At 46.6% G+C, this 26,410-nt stretch overlaps 1 protein-coding gene across 1 annotated transcript in view; it reads left to right on the forward strand.

Moving 5' to 3' along the window:
* Window positions 1–728: 728 nt before the first annotated feature.
* The window catches only part of LOC129403344 (serpin A3-8-like), a 28,771-nt gene continuing 3,089 nt past the window's right edge, over window positions 729–26,410 (forward strand). The window contains exons 1-4 of the mRNA XM_055130269.1: window positions 729–746; window positions 8,640–8,817; window positions 10,241–10,298; window positions 25,711–26,282. Coding sequence (XP_054986244.1) covers window positions 729–746; window positions 8,640–8,817; window positions 10,241–10,298; window positions 25,711–26,282 — 826 coding nt within the window. The remainder of the gene's footprint in view (window positions 747–8,639; window positions 8,818–10,240; window positions 10,299–25,710; window positions 26,283–26,410) is intronic.

Genomic DNA, 26,410 nt, shown 5'->3' on the forward strand with positions numbered 1-26,410 from the left:
CAATAAAGGAGGTGGGGGGGCTCTCTACCTTCGTCTAAGAGTCAGAGAGATCCTAGACCATCCATGAAATACATTTCTTCCGCGTTCCTTGTCTCAGCGCCTCTGACCACACGAATATTCACGCAACATCACTGTATCACTCTCATCCCGTTCATCGATTTGCTCAAACGGGCATCAGTAATGTCTCCATTGTAAGACTTGTTGTTACTGTTTTTGCCATATTGAATACGCCACAGGTAGCTTGCCAGGTTCTGCTGTGGGGGCAAGATACTCTCGGTAGCTTGCCGGGCTCTCTGACAGGGGTGAAGGAATCAACCCCGGGTCGGCTGCATGCAAGGCGAAAGCCCTACCCGCTGCACTACCACTCCAGTCCGAAAATAGTGAGTGGTCACAAGGTCAACCTAAGGTCAACCTGCAGCAAACTATAAACTAAACTCCAGTACTTACTTATAAGGGAATTATTTTCCTTCAATCTGCTTATCTCAGGAGTAGAAGGCCAGTGAAGGGCAGTGATGGGCAGGGAAGACTGAGGCCAGGTAGGCAAGTAAGGTGGGTGGCAGTCAAGGGCTGGATGGCAGCCCAGGCCAAGGGGGAAGTACGCTGCTCCCTGGTCCAGCTCCAGATTGTAAGACTCCCTGTGCTCTTGTCTGAGAGCCTTTCTCGAGGAGTAGCTGCAGCTGATCTGGGCTGTAGCACAATGGATTCTGTAGCCACAAGCCTGCTACACGATGGCCCTGCCTGAGCAGGTGAGGGCGTCCATGTAGGAAGGAGGCAGTGTGGGGAATGCAGATGAGCCCCTACATCGTCTTGAAGTATCCGGGAGGCAGCTCCCAGGGGATTGCAGAGGAGGGTCAGTGTGGGATGCCCAGAGTCTGTTTCTAATCATGCCACAGGTGCAGTGCTGGAGGAAGGAGAGATGTTAGCTGAGACCCAGAAGAGGGTTCAGGGACCCTCAAGTGCGGTGAGTGGGACAGACCCCCTGTGAGGGTATGAGAGGCCCTGAACCCATCTGTACCACAGTGAATAAGTGTCTCCGGCTCTTAGAGCCTGATACCCCAGTGAGGCAGAGCCTGAAAAGTGTGGGTGAGTGTGGGATGAGTGTGGGTGAGTGTAGGTGAGTGTTTTTGAGGGTTATGTGAGTTTGATGGGAGCATGGGTGAGTGTGGGTGAGTGTGGGGTGAATGTGAATGAGTGTGAGTGAGTTTGCTGTGTTGGGGATGGGTGAGGGTGAATGAGGGTGAGTGGGAATGAGTGGGGGTGAGAGGAGGTGAGTTTGGGTGAGGGTAGGTGAGTGTGGGGGTGTGCCCTGAGAGTGGGGGAGAGTGTGGGTGAGTGTGAGGGGAGCTGGGTGACTTTGGGATGTGGGTGCAGAGCAGCGGGTGTCGTGGGGGGCCAAGGTAAGGGTGCAGGAGTGAAGGGTGTGCTGGCAGTGTCTTCTTTAGCAGCCTCATTCCTGTGCTCAGAGACCCTGGAATCTCGAATCTGGGCTTAATTTCCTCAGGGTTTCCCACTGGATGAGACAGGAAGCAGCTGATTCCAGGATCCTGGGGCACTGAACAGGGTCAGCAGAGTTATGGGGCCTTCCGTGTGGCTGGGCTTGTGTCATCACAGGCGGTACAGATACTAGGAAGTAAGTGACTTGGGGGATCAAATGGGGCTTCCAGAAAAGCATCCCTGAAAACACGCTCCAGGGGACCTAGCAAACGTGGACCAAGAGGAGTTGTTTTGAGTGTGGGTGGCAGCACAGGGGTGGGGTCTGGGAGGTAAAGTGGCACCCACAGGTCACACATGTCCTATCTGGGTTTCCATGACCAGATGCCCCCAGACTGAGGGCACCAGCCACTGGGCAATACCCCAACAAAGGACTAGGGTAGGACAGGGGCATTGAATGTACCCACTGGTCCCATCCCACAACAGGCAGTAGGGGGTGGGACTGAGCCCTGGAACAAGTCACGACTGGCTGCCATCAGGGTAGAGGGAACACTTTGGAGTCCAGGTGTTCAAGGCGGATAGAGGTGGAGAGGAGGGTCTGGGGTGATGGCTGGAATGGAAGAGCGAGGTCTCAGCAGTAGAGGAGATTGGGGAGAGGAGGAGCATACAATTCTGCAGTGGGGAGACAGCGCGCCTGCTGGGCGGAGCAGGAGGGGAGAGCCCTCTGCTGGGAAAACGGAAGTAGGAGGCGAGCGCACCTGCTGGGGAAAGGGAAGCAGGAGTGCCCTCTGCCTGGGAAAGGGAAACAGGAGGGGAGTGCACATGGGGAGGAAGGGAAGCAGGAGATGAGCGCCTCCTGCTGGGAAAATGGAAGCAGGTGGGGAGCGCCCTCTGCTGGGACGGAGGGGGGAAAGAAGGGTGTGTCCCGGCAGGGGAAAGGGAAGCCAGAAGCTAGTGTCCTCTGCTGGAGAAAGAGAAGCAGGTAGTGTCCCCTGCTGGGGAAAGGAAAGCAGAAGGGGAGTGCCCCCTGCTGGGGGAAGGGGGAGGAGGGGAGCCCCCTTACTGGAAGGAGAATAGAAGTGGCTTGATGTGACTGGGCAGAAATAGATTCTTATGCTCAAGGTGAGAACAAGTTCAGGGTTCCCTAGACACTGGCTGGAAACCACCTCTTCCAGGTCCGGGGTCTCTCCGTGTGTCTGTGTCTCATCTGCTCTCCCTGCGGGTTCCCGCCACTAGGAAAGGCCCCCCCCCATGCCCTCAGTTTTCCTGAGAGACACAGAGACCTGAGGGCCCTGGTCCATCCTGAGATTTAGGGCTTCATGTCACTGGACCTTTGTCCCCATCAGACCGTTAGAGGGGCATGGGGGTTCTGGGCACAGAGAGGCCTGTGTGGAAGGCCTGGAGGAACCCACGGGCACGAGGCGTGATGTGGTGTGTGTGCTGGGAATCGGGGGACCCAATAACCAACCCACAGGTGTTCCCAATGTCTGCTGCAGGTGAGGGGTCCCAGAGTTTTGCCCATATCTGAATTAAAGTTCCCAGTTACAGTTCCCAAGAAGCTTGCAAGCAGTCAGTTCTGGGTCAAAGTGAGACAGAGGCCAAACAGGGAACAGGCTCCAGTCCTATCACCATGGACAAGATGACAGACAACAAGGAGGGGACAACCCCACCCCAGTAAAGGATCCCTAGGGGGTCTTCCCTGGAGCCCTGTTCCCACTTCCGGTCTCTACCTCTTTATCTCCCTGTTGTACTTATCCCTTCTGGAACGTGTCCTGAGCCCTTACACCCGAAAGCTTTCCCAATCTCAGCAGGGGCACACAACATGATGTTGCCTTGGGGTGTGGGGTGTCTTGCGTGTGGTGTGTCTTGCGTGTGGGGTGTCTCTGGGCAGGTTGCTCTGCCCTCAGTCCGTTAACTCCTAGTACCGTGGGTCTCTGGATCCTCCTGGGCCTGGCGCTCCTGTGCAGTGGCTCTGTGCCCTCTTTCTCTCCTGGAGGGAGAAAAAGAGTGAGACAGAGCCTGTCCCTGCAAGTGTCCCTCTTCCTAGAACACACTGTCATGTAACTACAATTCATTCGCATTCATTCGCCCAATCATGTCCCTTCATCACTCTCCCAACACTTTTGTCCATACCTCATTGCACCGTTATCTGCCCTACCTAAACAGGATAACCTCTCAGTATCTGCATTTCAAATCATAATTCCCAAAAGTGGAGAGAGTTTGGGGAATATCATCTGCCATGCAGGCAGTGGGAAGGTGGAAAAAGTGGGGTATATTGGAGATATTGGTGGTGGGGAATGTGTACTGGGGGAGGGATGGGTGAACAGCTCCTAACAGACTTCAAAGAGGACATCAGTAACAACACAATAGTAGTCGGAGACTTCAATACTGCCTTATCACCTCTAGATAAATCGACAAGAACAAAACTCAGCAAGGAAACACTGACTCTGAAAGAAGAAATTGAAGAGAGAGGCCTAATAGACCTATACAGGGCTTTACACCCCAAGAAAGAAAGAATACATATTCTTTTCCAGTGCACACGGAATATTTTCTAAAATAGATCATGTACTGGGCCCCAGAACATACCTCAATAGAATCGGAAAAATAGAAATTGTATCAACCATCTGTTCAGACCCTGATGCGCTGAAGTTAGAAGCTGACCAGTCACCGACACGGAGAACCAAATCAAACACCTGGAAATTAAACACCTTAATGTTGAACAATGAGTGGGTCAGGAAGGAAATCAAGAAAGAAATCAAAAGATACTTAGAAACAAATGAGAATGAAGACACGAGCTACCAAATCCTATGGGACGCAGCTAAAGCCGTGTTAAGGGGAAAATTTATAGCTCTCCAAGCATTCCTCAGGAAGGAAGAAAGGGCCCACACAGATAGCTTGACTTCACGGCTCAAGACCTTAGAAAAGGACCAGAAAAAGAAACCCAAACCAGACGGAAAGAAAGAAATAACAAAAATTAGAGCAGAAATTAATGACATCAAAATCAAAAAAACAATACGAAAGCTCAATGAAAAAAAGAGCTGGTTCTTCGAGAAAATAAATAAGATTGATAAACCGCTAGCAAGGCTCACAAAGAAATAAAGAGAGAGAATCCAAATAAATCGAATCAGAATTGAAAAGGGGGACAGCATAACAGAAACCAGTGAGATTCAAAAGATCATTAGAGACTACTTTGAAGGTCTATACACCAGAAAACAGGAGAACCTAAAAGAAATGGATGTATTCCTTGATTCCTATAATCTCCCAAGACTGAACAAAGAAGACTTGGAATACCTGAATAGTCCCATCAATATTAAGGAAATTAAAACTGAAATTAAAAATCTCCCCCAAAACAAAAGCCCAGGCCCAGATGGTTTCACTGGTGAATTCTTCCAAACATTTAAAGAAGACCTGTTGCTAGTTCTCCTCATGCTTTTCCAGGAAATTGAAAAGATAGAAACTCTCTCAAACAGTTTCTATGAAGCATACATGTCCCTAATACCAAAAGCAAACAAAGACACCACTAAGAAAGAAAATTACCGACCAATATCCCTGATGAACACCGATGCGAAGATCCTCAACAAAATTTTAGCAAATAGGATCCAACAACTCATCAAAAAGATCATACATCATGACCAAGTGGAATTCATCCCGGGGATGCAAGGATGGTTTAACATTCAGAATCAATCAACATAATCCACCATATCAACAAAAGTAAAGATAAAAACCATAGGATCATATCTATAGATGCAGAGAAAGCATTTGACAAGATCCAACATCCTTTCATGATGAAAACCCTCACCAAAATGGGGTTTGGAGGAACTTTCCTCAAACTGAGGACCTTTCCTCTAAGATCAGACACAAGACAAGGATGCCCACTCTCACCACTTCTCTTCAATATAGTACTGGAAGTACTTGCGATAGCTATTAGACAAGAAAAAGAGATTAAGGGCATCCAGATAAGAAAGGAAGAAATCAAAATTTCACTATATGCAGACGATATGATACTATATCTAGAGAAGCCTAAAGCCTCTACTAAGAAACTCTTAGAAACACTAGACTTATACAGTAAAGTTGCAGGCTACAAAATCAATACCCAAAAATCCATGGCCTTCCTATACACAAATAATGAGGCAGAGGAAAGGGACATGAAAAAAGCAATCCCATTCACAATCGTGACCCAGAAAATCAAGTACTTCGGAATCAGCTTAACCAAGGAAATGAAAGACCTCTACAAAGAAAACTATAAAACGCTACTCCATGAAATAAAAGAGGACATGAGGAAATGGAAACATATACCCTGCTCGTGGATAGGGAGAATCAATATTGTCAAAATGGCAGTACTCGCCAAAGCATTATACAGATTCAACGCAATCCCTATAAGGATACCCATGACATTCTTCAAAGAAATGGATCGAGCAATCCTAAAATTCATATGGAACAACAAACACCCACGGATAGCTAAAACAATTCTTGGGAAAAAGACGATGGGAGGCATCACTCTCCCCAACCTCAAACTTTATTACAAAGCAGTAACAATTAAAACAGCATGGTACTGGAACAAAGGCAGAGCTGTAGACCAATGGAACAGGATGGAATATCCCTACACACAACCCCAAATGTATGATCATCTAATCTTTGATGAGGGAGCAAGAGATGTGAAGTGCAGCAAGGAAAGCCTCTTTAACAAATGGTGCTGGCACAACTGGACAACCACTTGGAAAAAATGGGCTTAGACCTCGACCTGACACCATGCACAAAAGTCAGATCAAAATGGATTAAAGACCTCAACATCAGACCACAAACCATCAGGTACATTGAGGACAAAATCGGCAAAACCCTCTACGATATTGAAGATAAAGGTATCTTCAAAGATGACATGCAACTGGCCAACCAAGTGGAAATAGAGATCAACTAATGGGACTACATTCAACTAAAAAGCTTCTGCACCGCAAAAGATACAGTGACCAGAATACAAAGACTATCTGCAGAATGGGAAAGGATATTTACACAATACCCATCAGATAAGGGGTTGATATCAATGGTATATAAAGCACTGGTTGAAATCTACAAGAAGAAAACATCCAACTCCATCAGAAAATCGGGCAAAGAAATGAACAAAAGCTTTCCCAAGGAAGAGATACGAATGGCCAAAAGGCACATGAAAAAGTGCTCTACATCACTAATCATCAGGGAGATGCAGATCAAAACAACCACGAGATACCACCTCACAGCACAGAGACTAGCACACATTCAAAAGAACAAAAGCAACCACTGTTGGAGAGGATGTGGGGAGAAAGGGACCCTTCTACACTGCTGGTGGGAATGCCGACTGGTTCAGCCCTTTTGGAAAACAATATGGACGATTCTCAAAAACTTAGAAATTGAGCTCCCATTTGACCCAGCAATACCACTGCTGGGAATATAGCCCAGAGAAGCAAAATAGTATAGTCGAAATGACATCTGCACTTATACGTTCATCGCAGCCTTGTTTACAATAGCCAGAATCTGGAAAAAACCCGAGTGCCCTAGAACAGATGACTGGTTGAAGAAACTTTGGTACATCTACACAATGGAATACTATGCAGCTGTTAGAAAAAAGGAGGTCATGAATTTTGCATATAAGTGGATCGGCATGGAAAGTATCATGCTAAGTGAAATGAGTCAGAAAGAGAGAGACAGACATAGAAAGATTGCACTCATCTGTGGAATATAGAATAACAGAGTAGGAGACTAACACCCAAGAATAGTATAAATAAGTACCAGGAGGCTGACTCCATGGCTTGGAGGCTGGCCTCGCATTCTGGGGAGAGGGCAACTCAGAGAAGGAATCACCAAGTATAATGCGGTCGGAGGTCATGGGGGGGAAGGGTGGTGCAGGTCAAATTTAGACTAGAGGCTGATCACAGTGGCCACTCAACACCTTTATTTCAAACCACAACACCTAATTAGAGAGAGAGAACAAAAGGGAATACCCTGCCACAGTGGCGGGGTGGGGTGGGGGGAGATGGGATTGGGGAGGGTAGGAGCGATGCTGAGTTCACTGGTGGTGGAGAATGGGCACTGGTGAAGGGATGGGTTCTCGAACTTCGTATGAGGGAAACATGAGCACAAAAATGTATAAATCTGTAACTGTACACTCATGGTGATTCACTAATTAGAAATAAATAAATTTTAAAAAAGAGTTTACAAAAAAATAGAAAATAAAAAAACTGTTTCATTGAGAGATAAAAAATGAAAGCTTGTAACTATATCTCATGGTGAATCAATAAATTTTTTAAAAAATACTCTTACCTCTACCATGTGAGTCGCGTTTCATCAATGTATACTCTTATTCACTTTTTCATTCACTCACTCATCACTGATTCATTCACTTTCTTTATTCTCACTCACTCATTTATTCAGTCAACCAGCTAGATTCTTGATAACTAAGTACTACTCGGACCAGGCATGAATTCATACAGGAGGTCATCCTGTTGCTGAAACCTGGTCCTCTGCCACCCTCTGTCCGGGGAAGAGTGATTCCCCTCCACACATCAGTGCTTTGGTGTCTTCGGGTGAGAACTGGGTGGGCGACTGTGGCCATTGCAGAGAATGGGGACCCTGGAATGGAGCGGTGTTGTGATTTGAAAAGGGGGGAGTAGAGCTGGGAGCTCAGGTGGGGCCAAGGGGGCTTTCCAGGGAAGAGCAGCTGGACAGAGAGTCAGCGTGCAGCAATCACAGGTGGACGGGAGATCAGTGGAGTGGAAAATGTGAGCTCGAGCTCCGGGTCTACAGGGCCACTCAACCCACAGCATAAATGTCTCTTTCTCCTCTGAGAGAAGATGTCCCTTGCCCAGGCCCCACTGCTTTCCCAGGCTCTCCTGACGCCCTCTACTGGGGGGGGGGCGAAGAAGGGTGCATCCCTGCAGGGGGAAGGGAAGCAGGAAGCAAGTGCCCTCTTTTGGAGAAAAAGAAGCAGGTAGTGTCCCCTGCTGGGGAAAGGGAAGAAGAAGGGGAGAGCCCCTGCAGGGGGGAAGCAGAAGGGGAGTGCCCACTGCTAGGGGGAGAAGGGGAGGAGGGGAGCCCCCTTACTGGAAGGAGGATAGAAGTTGCCCTGATGTGACTGGGTAGAAACAGAACCTGGGAAAGCAGTGGGGCGTGGGCTGGGGGCCCTTCCCTCACGATTGGCTTCTGCTCCAGAAAGATAAACCTGAGCCTGCCTGCCCAAGTTCTCCATCTCTGGCGACTATGACCTGAAGCAAGTCCTGTGTCTGTTGGGCATCAGAAGCGTCTTCTCCCACCATGCGGATTTCTCAGGCATCACCGAGGATCAGAGACTGAGCATCTCCCAAGTGAGCTGGAGCTGCGGACTCATCGCTTTGTGGGGGATGCGCTCTGAGGAGCCTGGTACTCAGGGGAGGGGCGCCAGTGTCTATCATGCTGTGTCTCCCCCTCTGTACCCCCAGGCCCCCTGGGAGAGAGGTCCTTAGTTGGAAGAAAACTACATGCCCATATTATTTTTCAAAAAGGCTGGACCATAAGATATTCCCACAAACAATTAATGAGAATCCCTTTCTCACCTCAAACACACCAGCACTGGTTGTTCTTAATCTTTTTCATGTGGTATGAAGTGATATCTCATTGTTCTTCTCATTTGTGTCCCCCTGATGATTCATAAAGTAGAGAATTTTTTATGTGCCTTTTGGCTATTCTTCTTTGAGGATTTTTTTTTACTTAAAATTCTTTTTACATGAATCACTGAGGTTCAGTTACAGACTGACAAACTTTCATGTTTACGTTTCAGTCATACACTGATTGAGTACCCATCCCTCCACCAGTGTCTTTCAGGAATTTGTATTCATTTCTTTTCCCGTTTTTCGTGGGGTTTGATGACTTTTGTTCTTGTAAAGTTCTACCAGAGCCTTGTATATCTTGGATATTAACTCCTTATCAGCTGGGTATTGGGTAAATATTTTCCCCATTCTGTGGGACATCTTGTATTTAGGCAACAGTTTCTTTTGAGATTCAGAAGCTTCTTAGCTTAATGTAATCCCATTTGCTTATTTTTGTTTCCACTTAATTGGCAGTGCTGTTTCACCTTTGAAGATACCTTTAGCTTTGGTGTCATGGAGAGTTTGACTCTGTTTTCCTCCATGTGCTTTATGGATTCAGGTTTGATATTGAGATCTTCATAAATTTTGATCTGTTCCTGGCTGTAGAAAGAGGTCTGAGTTCATTTATTTGTATGTAGCTGCCCAGTTTTCCCAGCACTTGTTGAAGAGGCTTTCCTTGTTCCATTTCACATTTCTTGCTCCTTTATAAAATACTAAGATATCATATCTTTGAGAGTCTGTATCAGGATACTCACCTCCATTCCATTGACCTTATGGGTCTGTCTTTATTCTACTCCCATGTTGTTTTAATTCCTACCACTTTTTATTGAGAAGAACTCCACATTGGGACCCATGACCTAGAATGGAAAGATCAGGGTGAGAGACTATCTGAATTCATCATGTTGACCAAGACCATCGGTGGTAACTCACAGTTCCAGAAGGCCAAATCTAAACGTTGGACATGGGAGTCTCCCGGTGGACATTTCACAATGAAATTGACCACATCATATTCAATCGAAGGTTTGGCCTGACCAATGTCGCTGTTGTCTCAAAATTCCAAACGGGACCGAACCATCGACTCCTTTGTGCAAAATTCTACTTCACAGAGCGGGGAAAAAGGTCTGAAAAATTTAAGTCTAAGAAGGCAAACTACATGCCCATATTATTTCACTCTCCCAGAATGACCACCAACTGGGAGCTCTTTGGCACTATTACAGCAACGTGGGAAGATGCCGTCTTTGACTACATCAACGAAGAATACGATCGACTGGTTCAGTACCTCCATGTCTGTGCGAAGAATGCCAGGAGTGAGAAAGCCACAAACAGATGCCTGTCTTCAGAAACTCTAGAGCTCATTTGTCAACATGGTTTGGCGCAAGCTTCAGGCAACCACAAACTAACATACAAGCTCACAAAGCTGTGCAGAGATGCGATAAAGGAAGACCTCGAAGAGAGAAGAGCGGCAGTGTTGGCCAGTGCAACAGAAGCCAGAAAAAGTATTCGCAACGCTTGCCTGTCCTTCGCCAACTACAAGACCAAGATGACTGTCCTCCGCCTTCCCGATGGATCTATCACATCTTCCAGAAAGGGAATGGAGAGAATTATTCACGACTTCTACTCAGATCTCTTTGACAGCCATGTCCACCTGCCCAAGTACCAAATTCTGCAGGATTTATATGTCGTTCCCAATGTTCTCCCTTCTGAAATCCGACACACCATTTCATTGGTAAAGACGCGTATAGCACCATGGGGGCCTTCCATGGAAGAGCAGGTGGACAGAGGGTCAGCGGGCAGTAGTCACAGGCGGGTCAGGAGACTGGGAGGTCAGTGGAGGGGCGTGTGTGAGCTTGGGCTCCGGATCTACAGGGAAACCACAGTATCAGTGTCTCTTCCTCCTCTGGGAGAAAATGATCAAATTAAGGAAATAAGTCTTTCACTGTAGCTGGATCTTGGATTCAGGAGATGGTAGGGCAGGGGTAGATGGGGAGAGCAGCAGAGCTGCCCTGAGCCTCATTCTACCTGGACACCAGGACTGGTGTCGCCAAGCCATGAGGTTTGATGATGGGCTGAAGCCCGATGGACACCTCCTGCAGGCAGTCCACTGAGATCTCCGTGTGCAGTGACCCATTGGATTTTGCCATCTCCATGTGACTTCGATGCAGTTATTAGTCCTGGGAATGGAGGACAGAGAGGTTCAGTCATTCTCAACAAGGTCACTGAATTGGGAGTTCAGAGATCAATTGCCACAACTGGAAGCAGGAAACTCCCACAGACCACCAAGCATTTTCAACACCGCTTGGGAATCCCAGAACTCTCCTCGGGGCAGTCACACCCACCTGCAGAGGGCGCCAGAGCCCAGAGTTGAGGGGCGCGGTATCCCAGCACCACCAGTGCCCAGATGCTGGTGTGACCAAGCTGTTACTGTGCCTCTGACCTAGTGCCTAGGAACTGGGGCTCCATGAGCCCCTTCCAGCTAGTTAATGTTACAGAGCAGCTCAGCGGACTCAGGATTGAGTCCACTCGGGGCCCTGGGCATCACCAAGGACAGAAGGTAGGAAGGGCAGCTAGGCGAGGAGCCAGGGGCAGGTGGAGGGAAGCTCAGAGCACCCTTTCCTCTAGGTGAGTCCCTGCCCCAAATCTCCATGTGTTTCCAGCTTTGGACCACCCGCAGTTCTTTGGGATTTGTGTGGTTTCATCACCAGTGTGATGGGGAAATTCCTGGAGAGGAAGGTAGTGGCAACTTAGCCTCTCCCCATTAGCACCCAGAGGACTATGATGATCCTCTGGCAATGGGTCCACCTTTATTTCTGCCGTCTTATACCTTCTATGCTCGTACACACACACACACACACACACACACACACACAACAGCACCCTCCAATGCTCGCCTGTCCTTTGCCAACTACAAGACCAAGATGACTGCCCTCCAACGTCCTGATGGATCTTTCACATCTTCCAGAAAGGCAATGGAGAGGATTACTCATGACTTCTACTCGGATCTCTTCGACAGCCACGTCCACCTGCCCAAATACCAAATTCTGCAGGATGGATATGTCGTTCCCAACGTCCTCCCTTCCAAAATCCGACATGCCATTTTATTTTTGGTAAAGATGCATACAGCACCTGGTCTAGACGAGGTCAGACCTGAACACCTGAAGAATCTGCCTCCAGTACTCATCAATACACTGGCTTGGCTCTTCACACGCTACCTGTCCAAATGCAAGATTCCATCCCAGTGGAAAACCAGCAGGACCATTCTGTTCTATAAGAAGGGAGACATTCACGACATAGGCAACTATTGTCCAATATGCCTGTTGTCGGTCATCTGCAAGTTGTTCACTCGAGCCATCTCGAATAGAATAGAGAGAACACTAGACAAAGGACAACCAAGTGAACAAGCCGGGTTCCGAAAAGGATTCAGCAAGATCGACCATATGCACAGTGACCAAACTCATTGAATTTTCGCGGGAGTTCAAGATGCCGCTCTGTCTAACATTCATCAATTTAAAGAAGGCCTTTGATTCTGTTGAGACTGAAGTGGTCATCGAAGCCCTAGCCAAAAAGGACGTTCAAACTCAGTACATCAGGATCCCTCGCGAGCTGTATTATGGATTCACCACCTGGATATCAGCATTCTACAATGAAGTGATCATTGATGTAAAGAGAGGGGTTTAGCAGGGTGATACCATTTCACCTAAACTCTTCTGTGCCAACCTCGAGAACATCATGCGATGACTGGAATGGGAATGAATGGGAGTGAAGATAGGCAGTTGGCAACTACATCACCTCTGTTTCACTGATGACATCGTTCTCATAACGCGAAACATTAGCCAAGTGGCAAAAATGCTGGCCGACTTTGATGGCGAATGTGGAAAGGTCAGGCTTCAGCTGAATCTCAGCAAAATGATGTTCATGAAAAACAAACTAGTCCCTGAAACTCCATTTGCTCTCAATGGAATGAACATCTCCAAATGCAGCAGCTATGTGTACCTGGGTCGAGAACTCAACCTGAGGAACAACTTGGGGCCAGAACTGCGCAGGAGGAAGAGAGCAGTGTGGAATGCATTCAAGAGCATCAAAGAAGTGGTTAGGAAGAAAAAGAACCTCCGGCTCTGGGCATATCTTTTTGACTCCACCATTTTTCCTGCACTAACATATGCCTCAGAGACCTGGGTCGTATAAAAACAGGATGAGGACGCTATTCGCATATCCCAAATAGGAGTCGAAAGAGCCATGCTTTATGTTTCATTCAAGTGAGAGAAGGAATCTGGAGTTCTGACCTCCATCGATGGTCAAGAATCAAGGATGCTGTCGCATTTGCCACGGCATCAAAAATCAGATGGGCCAGACACATATTGAGATTCAGAGACAACCGCTGGACTAGAGCTGTTACCGACTGGCCATCTTGCCACAATCAACAGAGAAGCGGCAGGCATTTTGGTGAGCAACGCGGCCGGAGAAAGGCTCTGGACCCGAATTGGGGCCAAGAACACCGGGGAGCCGAAAGGAGGAGGTGCAGCCAGCACACCTTCTCCAGATGGAGCCCTGGCGACACTGAGCAGCAACTATCAAGGCTCTGGGATTCAGGACTGGGACACATCCGAGCCGCGGGAGGGCACTGGAGTGGGTCGGCTCCAGCCCAAACTCCAAGAGGTCCCGGCCGCCGGAAGTCACGCCCTCGACCCACCGTCGGCGCCATCTTGCCACAATCAACAGAGAAGAGGCAGGCATTCTGGTGAGCAACTCGGCCGGAGAAATTCTCCGGACCCGAATTGGGGCCAACAATACCGGGAGCCGGAAGGAGGAGGTGCAGCCAGCACACTTTCTCCAGATGGAGCCCTGGCAACACTGAGCAGCAACTAACACGGCTCTGGGATTCGGGACTGGGACACATCTGAGCCGCGCGGCCGCCTTAGGCCACGCGACCTTTTCTAATACCTGAAAACATACAATCTTTTAATGGAAAACTAATTATCAAATGCTTTCTTAATAGGGTTATCTTGTTTGGGGTATAACTCCCACAAAAACAGTGAGTTTTGTGTTAAAATATGGAACGTAATCAAGGTGAAGAGAAAATGAAGTGAAATTCATCAGTTAATACAGTTCGGGTGGGGGGCGGGGGGATACCGGGGATTTGGGAGGTGGAATATGGGCAGTGGTGAAGGGATGGTGTTTGAATATGGTATAACTGAGACATAAACCTGAGAACTCTGTAACTTTCCACATGGTGATAAAATAAAATAAAATAAAATAAAATAAAATAAAATAAAAAAGAAAGACAAGGAGACTTGGATGATGGAACTCTGATTGCAGGGACTAAGACCAAAACTATGACTACGAGTGCACCATAATAGGAGAGATCCAACCACGCTGGGGAGGAGAGAGAAATGAACCAAATGATAACCAGCCTGGAGCCCGGTTCCTGTATCTCCATTCCCCTCATCCATTCATCCGTCGTCTGGCCTGGGGATCTGGCTTTCAGTCATAGAACTCTCAAGTCCCCCGCATGCGTGGGCCCACCGTCCTTTTATTGAAACGTACACCCTGCCCTGAGTCTTTCCCAGTCCCTCTTCCTCTACACCTTGACTTGCCCGGTAACTCGCACAGCTACGCAAAGTCTAACTCTGGCTCTCGTTCCTTCCCTGAACACTCACGGAGGTTCTGTCCCATGATGGAACATGATGGATCGCCAGGACAAACCTGTCCCAGCACTGAGCGCTGCCTCAGTTGTGCTGTCACAGGACAGTGCTCACAAGACTAGAAGGCATCAGGTTCAAACTGAACCCTGGTTACCTCGAGGTGCACTGTTTACAATAGCCAAAATCTGGAAAAAACCGGAGTGCCCCAAAACAGATGACTGGTTAAAGAAACTTGGGTACATCTACACAACGGAATACTATGCAGCTGTTAGAAAAGATGAAGTCACGACCTTTGCATATAAGTGGATCAACATGGAAAGGATCATGTTAAGTGAAATGAGTCAGAAAGAGAGAGACAGACATAGAAAGAACGCACTCATATGTGGAATATAAAGTAACAGATTGGGAGACTAAAACCCAAAAGTAGTAGAGATAAGGACCAGGAAGTCTGCCCCACAGGTTGGAAACTGGCCTCACATGCTGGGGGAAAAGGCAGCTGAGAGAGAGAAGGGAACACCAAACAGAGGATGTTGGGAGGAGCCATTCGGGTTGAAAGATGCGTGCCAAATGTAGACTATAGACTGAACATGATGGCCACTTAATACCTCTATTGCAAACTGCAACACCCAAAGGACACAGAACAAAAGAGAATGCCCTGCCGCAGAGGCAGGGTGGGGTGGTGGGGGGTGGAGTGGGGGTGGTGGGAGGGATACTGGGAACATTGGTGGAGGAGAATGGGCACTGGTGGAGGGATGGGTAAATGATCACTGTATAACTGAAACGCAAACACGAAAGTTCATAAGTTTGTAACTGTACCTCACGGTGATTCACTAATAAAAAGTTTTTTAAAAAGCAATCTCTATGTTTAGCTATTTTCCCTCTAAGGCAGGTGAGGCAAATGCTAGGGACAAATGTCATCTAAAAGCCTCAAAAGTTTACTCTGTCTTTCTGAAAAAATAGTTATGCTGATCCCTGGTAGTTATATCAATACTAAATTTTTTAGAAACAGGTAGCACCTTTACTTTTGGCTGAAATAGATGACCCTTACTGTTCCCTTTTACTATTTTCCCAGGAACACATGAATATCATTCAACTCTCCAGCAAAACATTTATCCTGACTTCAAGTAAACCGTGTGCTTTGTTTAGATTAATTTGGCATCTGGTCTCAATGCCAACACCTTGATGGTGCTGGAAAATTATATCTGCTTACATGGTAGGGGCCAACTACTGATGCTCTGCTTTTATCTCCCATAAAAATGCTGGTTAATTTAATTAAAGAAAAAGGATGTGCATGAGTCAGATCGGTTTGGGGAATCTTTAAGGGGAGGGTGTTAGTCACACCCAATGATATTCAGGGCTTACTATTGGATCTGCACCCAGGAATCACTCCTGGCTATGATCAGGGGATCTTGGGGTGACAGGGATCAACCCCAGATCAGTGTATGCATGGCAAACTACTTACTATACTATCTCTCTGGACCCATGCACAGGTCAGAATCAACGGGGGCTGGGAATACTCTGAAGATGTAATGATAGTGTGTCAGGAGGGTGGACAGTTGAGTCAGGTTCCCATCATTTTGCCCCACAGACATATTTAATTTCTTTTTCTTTTTTAAAAATGATAAGTTTTATTTCATTCATTTATTTTTGGCTTTCTAGGTCACACCTGAAAAGTTCAGGGTTTACTCCTGGATCTGCACTGAGAAATTGCTCCTGGTGGTGCTTGGGGGGCCATAAGGAATGCTGGAGATTGAATCCACGTTGGCCATGTGCAAGGCAAACGCCCTCCCTGCTATATGATCGTTTTGGCCCCTCGACGTATTTTCTCACTGATCTCTGAATATGTGTGTGTACAGTGAAGTATGTGATGAGTTCGATCTCATGATTACCACAAGGATTCCTGGATTCATCTCCAACCTCTGCCACCAGCAACACAAACAAGGCAGACTGTTTGCTTAAACAGGACAGTTGTTTGTTTGAAGTCATGATGACTATTTTGTTGAGAGTGAAGCAATATTTATATTTATATGAAGGTAAAAGGGAACAGAAAGTTTCATCTGTTCCAGATAAAAGCCAAGAGACCGCCTCTTTCTTGCAAATAAAGTTTTATAGACACACAGCCTTGCCCACTTCCTTGTGTTTGGTTACCTTCGCTCCAAGGCAGTTGGGGCAGTTATTAGGGACAAGATGACAGATGAAAGCCTTAAACATTTACTCTGTGTTCCTTTGTAAAAGAAGTTTTCCAATCACCATTTGTTATATTTACACTTAATAATTAGTCATTGCAATGATCCCAATGATAACTTTTATTCTTTTATTTGAAGACTTTTTAAAAAATGCATAACAAATACAAGAGCAGCAATAGAGATTTCCCATCATCCTACAACCTCAAGGGAAACCAGTTTAACAGTGATTACATTTCTTCACTGTCACTGTCACTGTCATCGATTTGCTCGAGCGGGCACCAGTAATGTCTCCATTGTGAGATTTGTTGTTACTGTGTTTGGCGTATTGGATTCACGACGGGGAACTTGCCAGCTCTGCCGTGTGAGGGAGATACTCTCGGTAGCTTGCCAGGTACTTCGAGAGGGGAGGAGGAATAGAACCCGGGTTGGCTACATGCAAGGCAAACGCCTTACCGCTGTGCTATCTCTCCAGCCCAATTATATTTCTTACATAAGATAAATATTATTTAAGTTATGGAAAAATATAAATTGTATGTTCTAACAATCCTTATTATTCTTATTATATCACTGTGATTTATAAAATTCTTCATAATACAATCATTCCAGATATTCAATGTTCCACCACCATTGTGAACTTTTCACCAATGTTTCCAGTTTCCTACCTACCTTCCAATCCTACCCACCTTAGAAGACACACATTTACTTCATATTCCTTGTTACAACAAAACGGCAAATGGAATTATCAAGAAATTGATCAATAAAGGATTATTTTAGATCATTTCTCTATGAAACAATGGTGCTACTAAAGTCATCATCATAAAATTAACTGAGCTGGTTGGTGCTAGTTGTTCCTTTCTTGTTATTATTTTCACTGATTGGCCTTTTTTGGGATTCTATGCAAATTTCCCATAAAATTTGTTGTGCCCCTAATGGGCTGTCAATAGTATGAAATTTGATTGGGTTTCAGTCATACAATGTTCCAATACCTGTCTCTTCACAAGTGTACCATTTTTCACCACCAATGTCCCCTCCTAACCCCATTCATACTGTCTTCCTCTATGGCAGGCACGTTTCCTCCTCCTCCTCCTCCTCCTCCTCATTTCTCTCTGTCTCTCTCTCCCTCCTCCCTTTTGGGCACTATGGTTGGCTATACAGATACTGAAAGGTCATCATGTCTATCTCTTTACCTACTTTCAACACTCAGTTCTTGTCCAGAGTGATCGTTTCCAACTATTATCATCCTATTGTTCCCTTCTCTATCCTGACATCCTTGCGGCAAGCTTCCAACCATTGACTAGTCCTCTTGGGTCCTGTTTTCCCTGGCCTTGGATATTGCTCTAGTAGTATTTATGATATACTACAAATGAATGCAGTCATTCTATGTCTATCCCTCTCTCTCTGACTCATTTCACTCATCATAGTACTCTCCATGTCCTTCTATTTATAAGAAATTTCATGACTTAATTTTTACTAACAGCTGCATAGTATTCTATTGTGCAGATATGTCATAATTTCTTTACCCAGTTGTCTGTTCTCAGGGATTGGATTGTTTCCAGATTCAGGTGAAAACTGCTGCGATGAATATAGGAGTGCAGATGGTGTTTCTGCTGTGATTTGGGGCCTCCAGGATATATTCCTGGGAGTACTCATGGGTCAAATGGGAACTCAGTTCCTAATTTTTAAAAATATGCTCATGATTTCCATATATATGGACCAGTCAGCATTCCCATCTACAATGAAGGAGAGTCCCTTGATCCCTGCACCCACATCAGCACTGGTTGCTCTTGTTCTTTAGGATGTTTGCCAGCCTCTGGTGTGAGATGATATCTCATTGTTTTCATTTGAATCTACTTGACAATAAATGATCTAAATAATTTTTTAATTAAAAATTAACATTGCATCACTTGTGTCACATGTAGTCCTGTTGATCTTCAATTTGCTCGAGTGTGCGCCAGTAAACTCTCCATTTGTCCCTGTCGCGAGCTAGTGTAGCCCAATGATACCTGCTCGCTTCAGGAACAGGAAGAACCTCAAATCGTTCATTCAGGGATTTGACGATAAAATCTGACCATCTAGTTGGTGGGCGGCCACAAGGTCTTCTGACGTCCCGTGGAATCCAGTCGGTAACAGCTCTGGTCCAGCAGTCGTCTCTGAACCACGTTACTTGACCGGCCCATCTGATTTTTGATGCCTTGGCAAATGAGACAGCATCCCTGATTTTTGACCGTCCATGGAGGACAGAACTCCGGATTCCTTCTTTCTCTTGAGTGAGACATGATATTCCCAGCATAGCTCTTTCGATTCCTCTTTGGGACACCCGAATAGCATTCTCATCCTGTTCGTGTAGGGCCCAGGTCTCTGAGGCATATGTTAGTGCAGGAAGAACGTTGGAATCAAAAAGATGTGCCCAGAGTCAGAGGTTCTTCGTCCTCTTAACCACTTCTTCGACGCTGTTGAATGCATTCCACACTGCTCTCTTCCTCCTGCGCAGTTTTGGCCACAAGTTGTTCCTCATGTTGAGTTCTCAACCCAGGTACACATAGCTGCTGCATTCGGAGATGTTCATTCCATTGAGAGCAAATGGAACTTCAGGGACCAGTTTGTTTTTCATGAACATTGTCTTGTTGAGATTCAGCTGCAATCTGACCTTTCCACACTCATGGTCGAAGTCGGCCAGCATTTGTGCTGCTTGGGTAATGTTTGGTGTTATGAGAATGATGTGATCAGCGAAGCAGAGGTGGTGTAATTGCCGACCGTCTATCTTCACTCCCATTCCTTCCCATCCCAGTCATCGCATGATGTTCTCAAGGGCGACACTGAAGAGTTTCAGTGAAGTGGTATCACCCTGTTGCACCCCTCTCTTTACATCAATGATCAATTCTTTGTAGAATGGTGAGATCCTAGTGGTGAATCCACAATACAGCTTGCAGAGGAATTTGATATACTAAGTTTGAACGCCCTGTTTGGCCAGGACTTTGATGACCACCTCAGTTTCAACAGAATTGAAGACCTTCTTTAAGTCAATGAACATTAGAGAGTGGCATCTTGAACTCTCTCGAAACTTCAATGAGTTTAGTCACTGTGTGCATATGGTCTATCGTACTGAATCCCCTTCGGAACCTGGCTTGCTCACATGGTTGTCTTTCATCTAGTGTTCTGCCTATTCTATTCAGGATGACACGAGTGAACAACTTGCAGACGACGGACAATGGGCAGATTGAGCGATAGTTGCTGATGTCGTGGATGTCTCCCTTCTTGTACAACAGAACAGTCCTACTGGTTTTCCACTGAGACAGAACCTTGCATTCATCAGGTAGCGTGTAAAGAACCGAGCCAATGTATTGATGAGTACTGGCAGCAGATTCTTCAGGTGTTCGGGTCTGACCTTGTCCGGACCAGGTGCTGTTCACGTCTTTACCAACAAAATGGCATGTCGGATTTCAGAAGGGAGAACGTTGGGAATGACATGTCTATCTTGTGGAATTTGGTACTTGGGCAGGTGGACATGGCTGTCAAAGAGATCCGAGTAGAAGTCGTGAATAATCCTCTCCATTGCCTTTCTGGAGAATGTGATAGATCCATCGGGACATTGGAGGGCAGTCATCTTGGTCCTGTAGTTGGTGAAGGACAGGCGAGCATTGCAAATACTTTTCCCGACTTCTGATGCACTGGCCAACACTGCTGCTCTTCTCTGAGTTCTTCCTTTATCGCATCTCTTCACATCTCTAGGTTCAATGAGACTTGGAAACAAGATCCTCTGTTTGCCTCCTCCAATCTCCGGCATCTGAGGGAGGGGTCCAACCCAGACACCCCACCCTACCCAAACCAGATAAATACCTCACTGGCCGACTCCCACTACATCTACTACCCAGCCACCGCCATGCTCCAGGCTGCCTCCGGGAGGACACTTGAGCCGAACCTCGTGCAGGAGTGAAACTCTGTAAAGCCAGGTAAGCAGAACTTTGCGACCTTGAACTCTAGGTTCAACGAGACCTGGAAACAAGATCCTCTGTCTGCCTCTTCCAATCTCTAGCTTCTGAGGGAGGGGTCCAACTCAGATGTCCCACTCTACCCAAGCCAGATAAATACCTCACTGGCTGACCCCCACTACATCCACTGCCCAGCGACCGCTACACTCCAGGCCGCTCTCGGGACCGCACGGCTGCAAAGCAGCTGCACAACACACCATAAAACACTTAATACCTATTATTCCCGCACCATATTTGATAGGGTTCAAATTTGGTGTGAACCATGGTAACACCTCTTAGGTCAATTGGAGGCCGCCCTAAAAGCCTCCATCCCTCTCAGAGAGCCCAACCAGCTACCGAGAGTATCCCGCCCTCACTGCAGAGCCTAGTAAGCTACCTGTCGCGTATTCGATATGCCAACAACAATAACAATAATTGGCCTCATTCACCTGTCACCGAAAGAGCCCCTGATACGGCAGCGTTAAGAAAGATGAGCAAAGGAGGCTGAAAAAATCTCAGGGACGAACTAGACTGCCAAAACGAAGCAAGACTTAAATGATTGTCAGTACTTTCAACTGCACGGACACTGGCATCAGAAGCATTCATCAAGGACCTGATGGTGCAAGCGCAGAAGATCAAGTACGACATCATTTGTCTGACCGAAACAAGGAGACATCCATCACATCACGCCATTTTTCACTGGAGAAGAATTGTTCCTTGGAACATGTGACAACAGAGGTGTTGGTGGCGTTGGTGTCCTTTTCAACACAAACTTGGCCATAAATATCGATTCATTCGAATGCCTAACAACCCGAATTGGATGATTACGCTTGAATAGATGTGGCTCACTGCCTGTAGTTTCTATTTTCATCGTCTACCCACCAACTTCCAACTACGATGAAGAAGAAATTGAGAGGTTCTACATGGAACTGGAGAAGTTCTATAAAGAAGACCACACCTTCTTCAAGATCATTGTTGGTGATTTGAATGCCAAGATAGGTACGAGAAGGTCGCCTGAAGAATTCCACATTGGGACACATAGCCTAGAATGGGACGATCAGGCAGAAAGACTGTCTGAATTCATCATGTCGACCAAGACCATCCATGGTAACTCACAGTTCCAGAAGGCCAAATCTAAACGCTGGACATGGGAGTCTCCCGATGGACACTCCACAACGAAATTGATCACATCATATTCAATCAAAGGTTTTGCCTGACCGATGTCGCTGTTGCCCCAAAATTTCAAACTGGATCGGATCACCGACTCCTTCGTGCAAAATTCTACTTCACAGAATGGGGAGAAAAGTCTGCAAAATTTAAGTCTAAGAAGACAACTCCTAGAATGGCCACCAACTAGGAGCTCTTTGGCACTATTGCAGCAACGTGGGAAGATGCCATCCTTGACAACATCGACGAGGAATACAATCGATTGGTTCAGCACCTCCATGACTTTGCGAAGAATGCCCAGAGTGAGAAAGCCACAAACAGACGCCTGTCTTCGGAAACTCGAACTCATTCGTCAACGTGATTTGGCGCGAGCCTCAGGCAACCACAAGCTAACGTCTGAGCTCACAAAGCTGTGCAGAGATGCAATTAAAATTATAATTAAAAAAATAAAATTTTCATGTGTCTTTTAGTCATTTGGGTTCCTTTTTTGAGGAAGTTTCGGTTCATTTCTTCTCCCCATTTTGGACGTCTTTTTCTTGTAAAGTTCTACCAGTATATTATATATTTTTATTATTAACCCCTTATCAGAGAGGTATTGCATAAATAATTTTTCCGATTCCTTGTGCTTTCTTTGTACTTTGGTCACCATTTCTTTTATTATTATTATTATTAGTGAATCACTGTGAGGTACATTTACAGACTTACAACTTATTGTGCTTGTGTTTCAGTCATACAATGCTTGAGTACCCATCCCTCCACCAGTGCCCATTCTCCACCACCAATGATCCCAGTATTCCTCCCACCCTCTTTGATTATACTGAGAAAGGTTCCTTCCCCTCCAATTTTGTTGAGCGTTTTTATCATGAAGGGGTGCTGGATCTTGTCAATGCCTTTTCTGCATCTATTGATATGATCCTATGGGTTTTATTTTTCTTTTATTTATAGTTGTATTATGTTGACTCAGGCACATCCTGACAAGCTACCTGTGGCATATCCAATATGCCAAAAACAGTAACAACAAGTCTCACAATAGAGACGTGACTGATGTCCGCTCAAGTAAATCGATGAGAAATGGGATGACAGTGACAGTGACAATTATGTCGACCTACTTGTGAATGTTAAACAATCCTTGCGTTCTTGCAGTGAATGCCAGTTGTTCAAGGTGTATGATCTTTCTGATGAATCACTGGATTCTATTTGCTAATATTTTGTTGAGTATCTTTGCATCTGGGATATCAACCTGTTGTTCTCTTTATTGTGATGCTTCTTTCTGCTTTTGATATTAGGGTGATCTTTGTTCCTAGAAACAGATTGGCAGTGTTTCTGTTTCTTTAATTTGCTGGAAAAGTCTGAAAAATATTGGCAGTATTTCCTCTTTAAAGGTTTGGAAGCACTCACTAGTGAATCCTTCTAGGACTGGGCTTTTTCTTTGGGGAATCTTTCGATTACCATTTGTATTTCCTTGAAATTGATAGATCTGTTCAGGTATTAGAAGTCTTCTTCAGTCTTGGGAGATTTTGGGGATGCATTATTTTATCCATTTCTTCTATGTTCCCTTGTTTCAGAGAATACAAATTCACAAAGTAATCTCCGATGATCTTTTGAATTTCTGTAGTTTCTGTTGTGATGTCCCTCCTTTCATTTCTAATTAGGTTTATTACAGTTCTCTCTTTCTCTTTCTTTGTGACTGTGGTTTATCAATATTTCTTATTTTTATTCAAAGAACCTGCTCTTTGTTTCACTGATCTTTTTGATCATTTTCTGTGATTTCAGTTCATTAATTTCTGCTCTAAGTTTTGTGATTTTGTTCCTTCTGCCTGTTTTGTGCTCGTTTTGTTGGTCTTTTTCTAAGCTCTTCAACTGTGAAGTCAAGTTGTTAATGTGTGCTATATTTTTCTTCCTGATGAAAGCTTGCAGAACTGTAAACTTTCCCCTTAACCACTGCTTTAACTGTGACCCACAAGTTCTGATAACTCGTGACCTCATTCTTCTTTGTTTCTAAAAATCTGATTTCATCTGATTTCCTCTCTAAGCCACTAATTGATCATAGTGAGCTGTTTAATTTCCAAGTGTTTGATTTTATTCTCTGTTTCTGAGTGCAATTAACTTCTATTTTCAGTGCATCATGAACTAAAACAATAGTTGATAGAGGACTATGAAATTTGGAGGCCATGACCTCCAGGAGCTGTGGAACTGGAAGGAATTAGTGGCTTGGTGGCTTGATGAGAATCAGTAGTAGAACTGGGCTGTTTCTATGTCAGAGGATGTTGGATGTGGGTAGGAGCTGGGGCTTCCAGTCGGGATAGTGGTGTTAGGAATCGCCCACACAGATGCTGAGATTTAAAGTTCTCACCCCAGAGACGGATTCACCGTAACAATTCTACTTTATATTTCTGGTGTTCTGTTTCCCATGTTCAAATTTGAACCTGAGGACTTCAAGTCTTGTGAGTACTGTCCTGTGAGAGCACAAGTGATGCAGAGCTCAGTGCTGGTATAGGATTGTCCTGGTGGTCCATCAGGTTCCATCACGTGACAGAGCCTCTGTGAGAGTTCAGGGAAGTAATGAGAACTTGAGTTAGACCTTGCACAGCTGTGGGAGGAACTGGGCAAGTCAAGGTCTCAAGGAAGAGGGATTGAGAAAGACCCTGGGCAGGGGGATGGTCGGAGCTGCTCAAGAGCCCCCCCTCAAGCTTATGCTGTCACAGAGTGGCTGGCTGTAGGGGGCACTGTGGAGAGGCTGGTGCTGAGCAGCCTCTTCCTGGAGACCTTGACTGGCCCAGTTCCTCCCACAGCTGTGCAAGTTCTCCTGGGCTGTGGGTTGACTGTGGGACAGAGTGTCATGGATGTAAGAGCTGGGCCAGAGGAGAGGAGAAGGTGAAGGTTTCCCAGCTGAGCTCCCAGGTTAGGCTGCAGCCTGGCTGGGGGCTGGGAGGTACATGACAGGACAGAACAGGACAGTACAGGACAGGGCAGGGCAGGGCAGGGCAGGTAGGGGCGGGCAAGGCAGGAGATTGGAGGCGGGTCCTGCTGGGATAAATGAGCACTACGGAAGCCTTCTGAGCAGTCTCCGACCTGCACATCCTGATGGTCCTTTGTCTCTGCTCTGCTCAGGGACAGTAAGTACAGCGACTGGATGGATTGGTCAGTGGGCATGCGGGAGGGACAGAGATGGGCAGACAGTGAATGGAGGTCCTAGGCTTGAGGGCACAAGGGAGGGTCCAGGGGTGGGCCAGTGTCCTGGGATTTGCAGAGACATGAAGCTTTGTGGGTGGCCTGGCCAGGCAGGAAAACTCTCTACAGAGGGAGGAGGAGCCCCTGCATGAGCAGCTGAGGTGCGCACCTCTCTGTGCCCAGGCCAGACCCTCCGTGCTCAAGCCTCAGTGCCCCTGCAAGTCGCTATGATGACACCCTCTGTCTGCAGCACTCTTTAGGGGCAGCTGCTTTGGTGCCAGTGGGCCGACCTGCACTGCTGACGTGGGGCTGGGCGTCAGGCACCCTCGACGGGGTGCCCCAGGTCCACATACAGGTCAGCCCAGGGAACTCAAATATGAAAGCAGACAGATCCTGGGGACTCGAGAGCTCGGTATCCCCAGCTCCGCTGTGCCCTGTGCGTGCAACTATCAGGAAACCCTGAGAGATGCTTTTCCTTCCAGACTGAGGGAGGAGGCATGTCTCTTCGGCTGGCTCTACTGCTCGCGGCTGCCGTCTGTCTCCGTGTCTCCTGCAGCATTTCGGACATCCAAGAGCTAAGGGTGAAGATACAGGGGACATACCACGGCCCCCCTGTGGATATCTCCAGACAAGTCCACAGAAACAATGAATTCACCTTCAACCTCTACAGGCTCTTGGCTGCCCGAGATCCCTCGATCAACATCATCTTCTCCCCACTCAGCGTCTCCATGGCTCTGGCCTTCTTGGCACTCGGGACCGGTGGCCACACCAAGACTGAGATCCTCCAGGGCCTAAAGTTCAACCTCACCGAGACACCCGAGGCTGACATCTACTGGGGCTTTCATCTGGCGAGGAGCTTCCTGAACATGACCAGGAACATCCTGCAGCTGAACATGACCACCACCTTGTTTGTGGACCAGCAGCTGGTGCTGAAGAAGGATTTCCAGAAAAAAGCTCAGGCCCTGTATGGAGCCAAAGCCACCTCTGTAGACTTCCAAAATCTCACCACCACCGTGAAGCTCATCAATGACTATGTGGAGCAGAAAACGAACGGGAAAATCCTGGACGTGGTACTAGACTTAAACAAACAGACCAAGATGCTTTTGGTGAACTCCCTCCTCTTCAAAGGTGAGGTCACGCATGTGGGAGGGAACCGGGGTTCACCAGTCCCATTTGTCCTTGACTGTAACTGCTCCCAGCAACCCTGACCTCTTCCCCATCCCCTACTCCCATCTCCTGTACTCCTGAAGTCCCAC

This window comes from Sorex araneus, chromosome 3 (genome assembly GCF_027595985.1).
Source record: "Sorex araneus isolate mSorAra2 chromosome 3, mSorAra2.pri, whole genome shotgun sequence".
NCBI classification, from domain to species: domain Eukaryota; kingdom Metazoa; phylum Chordata; class Mammalia; order Eulipotyphla; family Soricidae; genus Sorex; species Sorex araneus.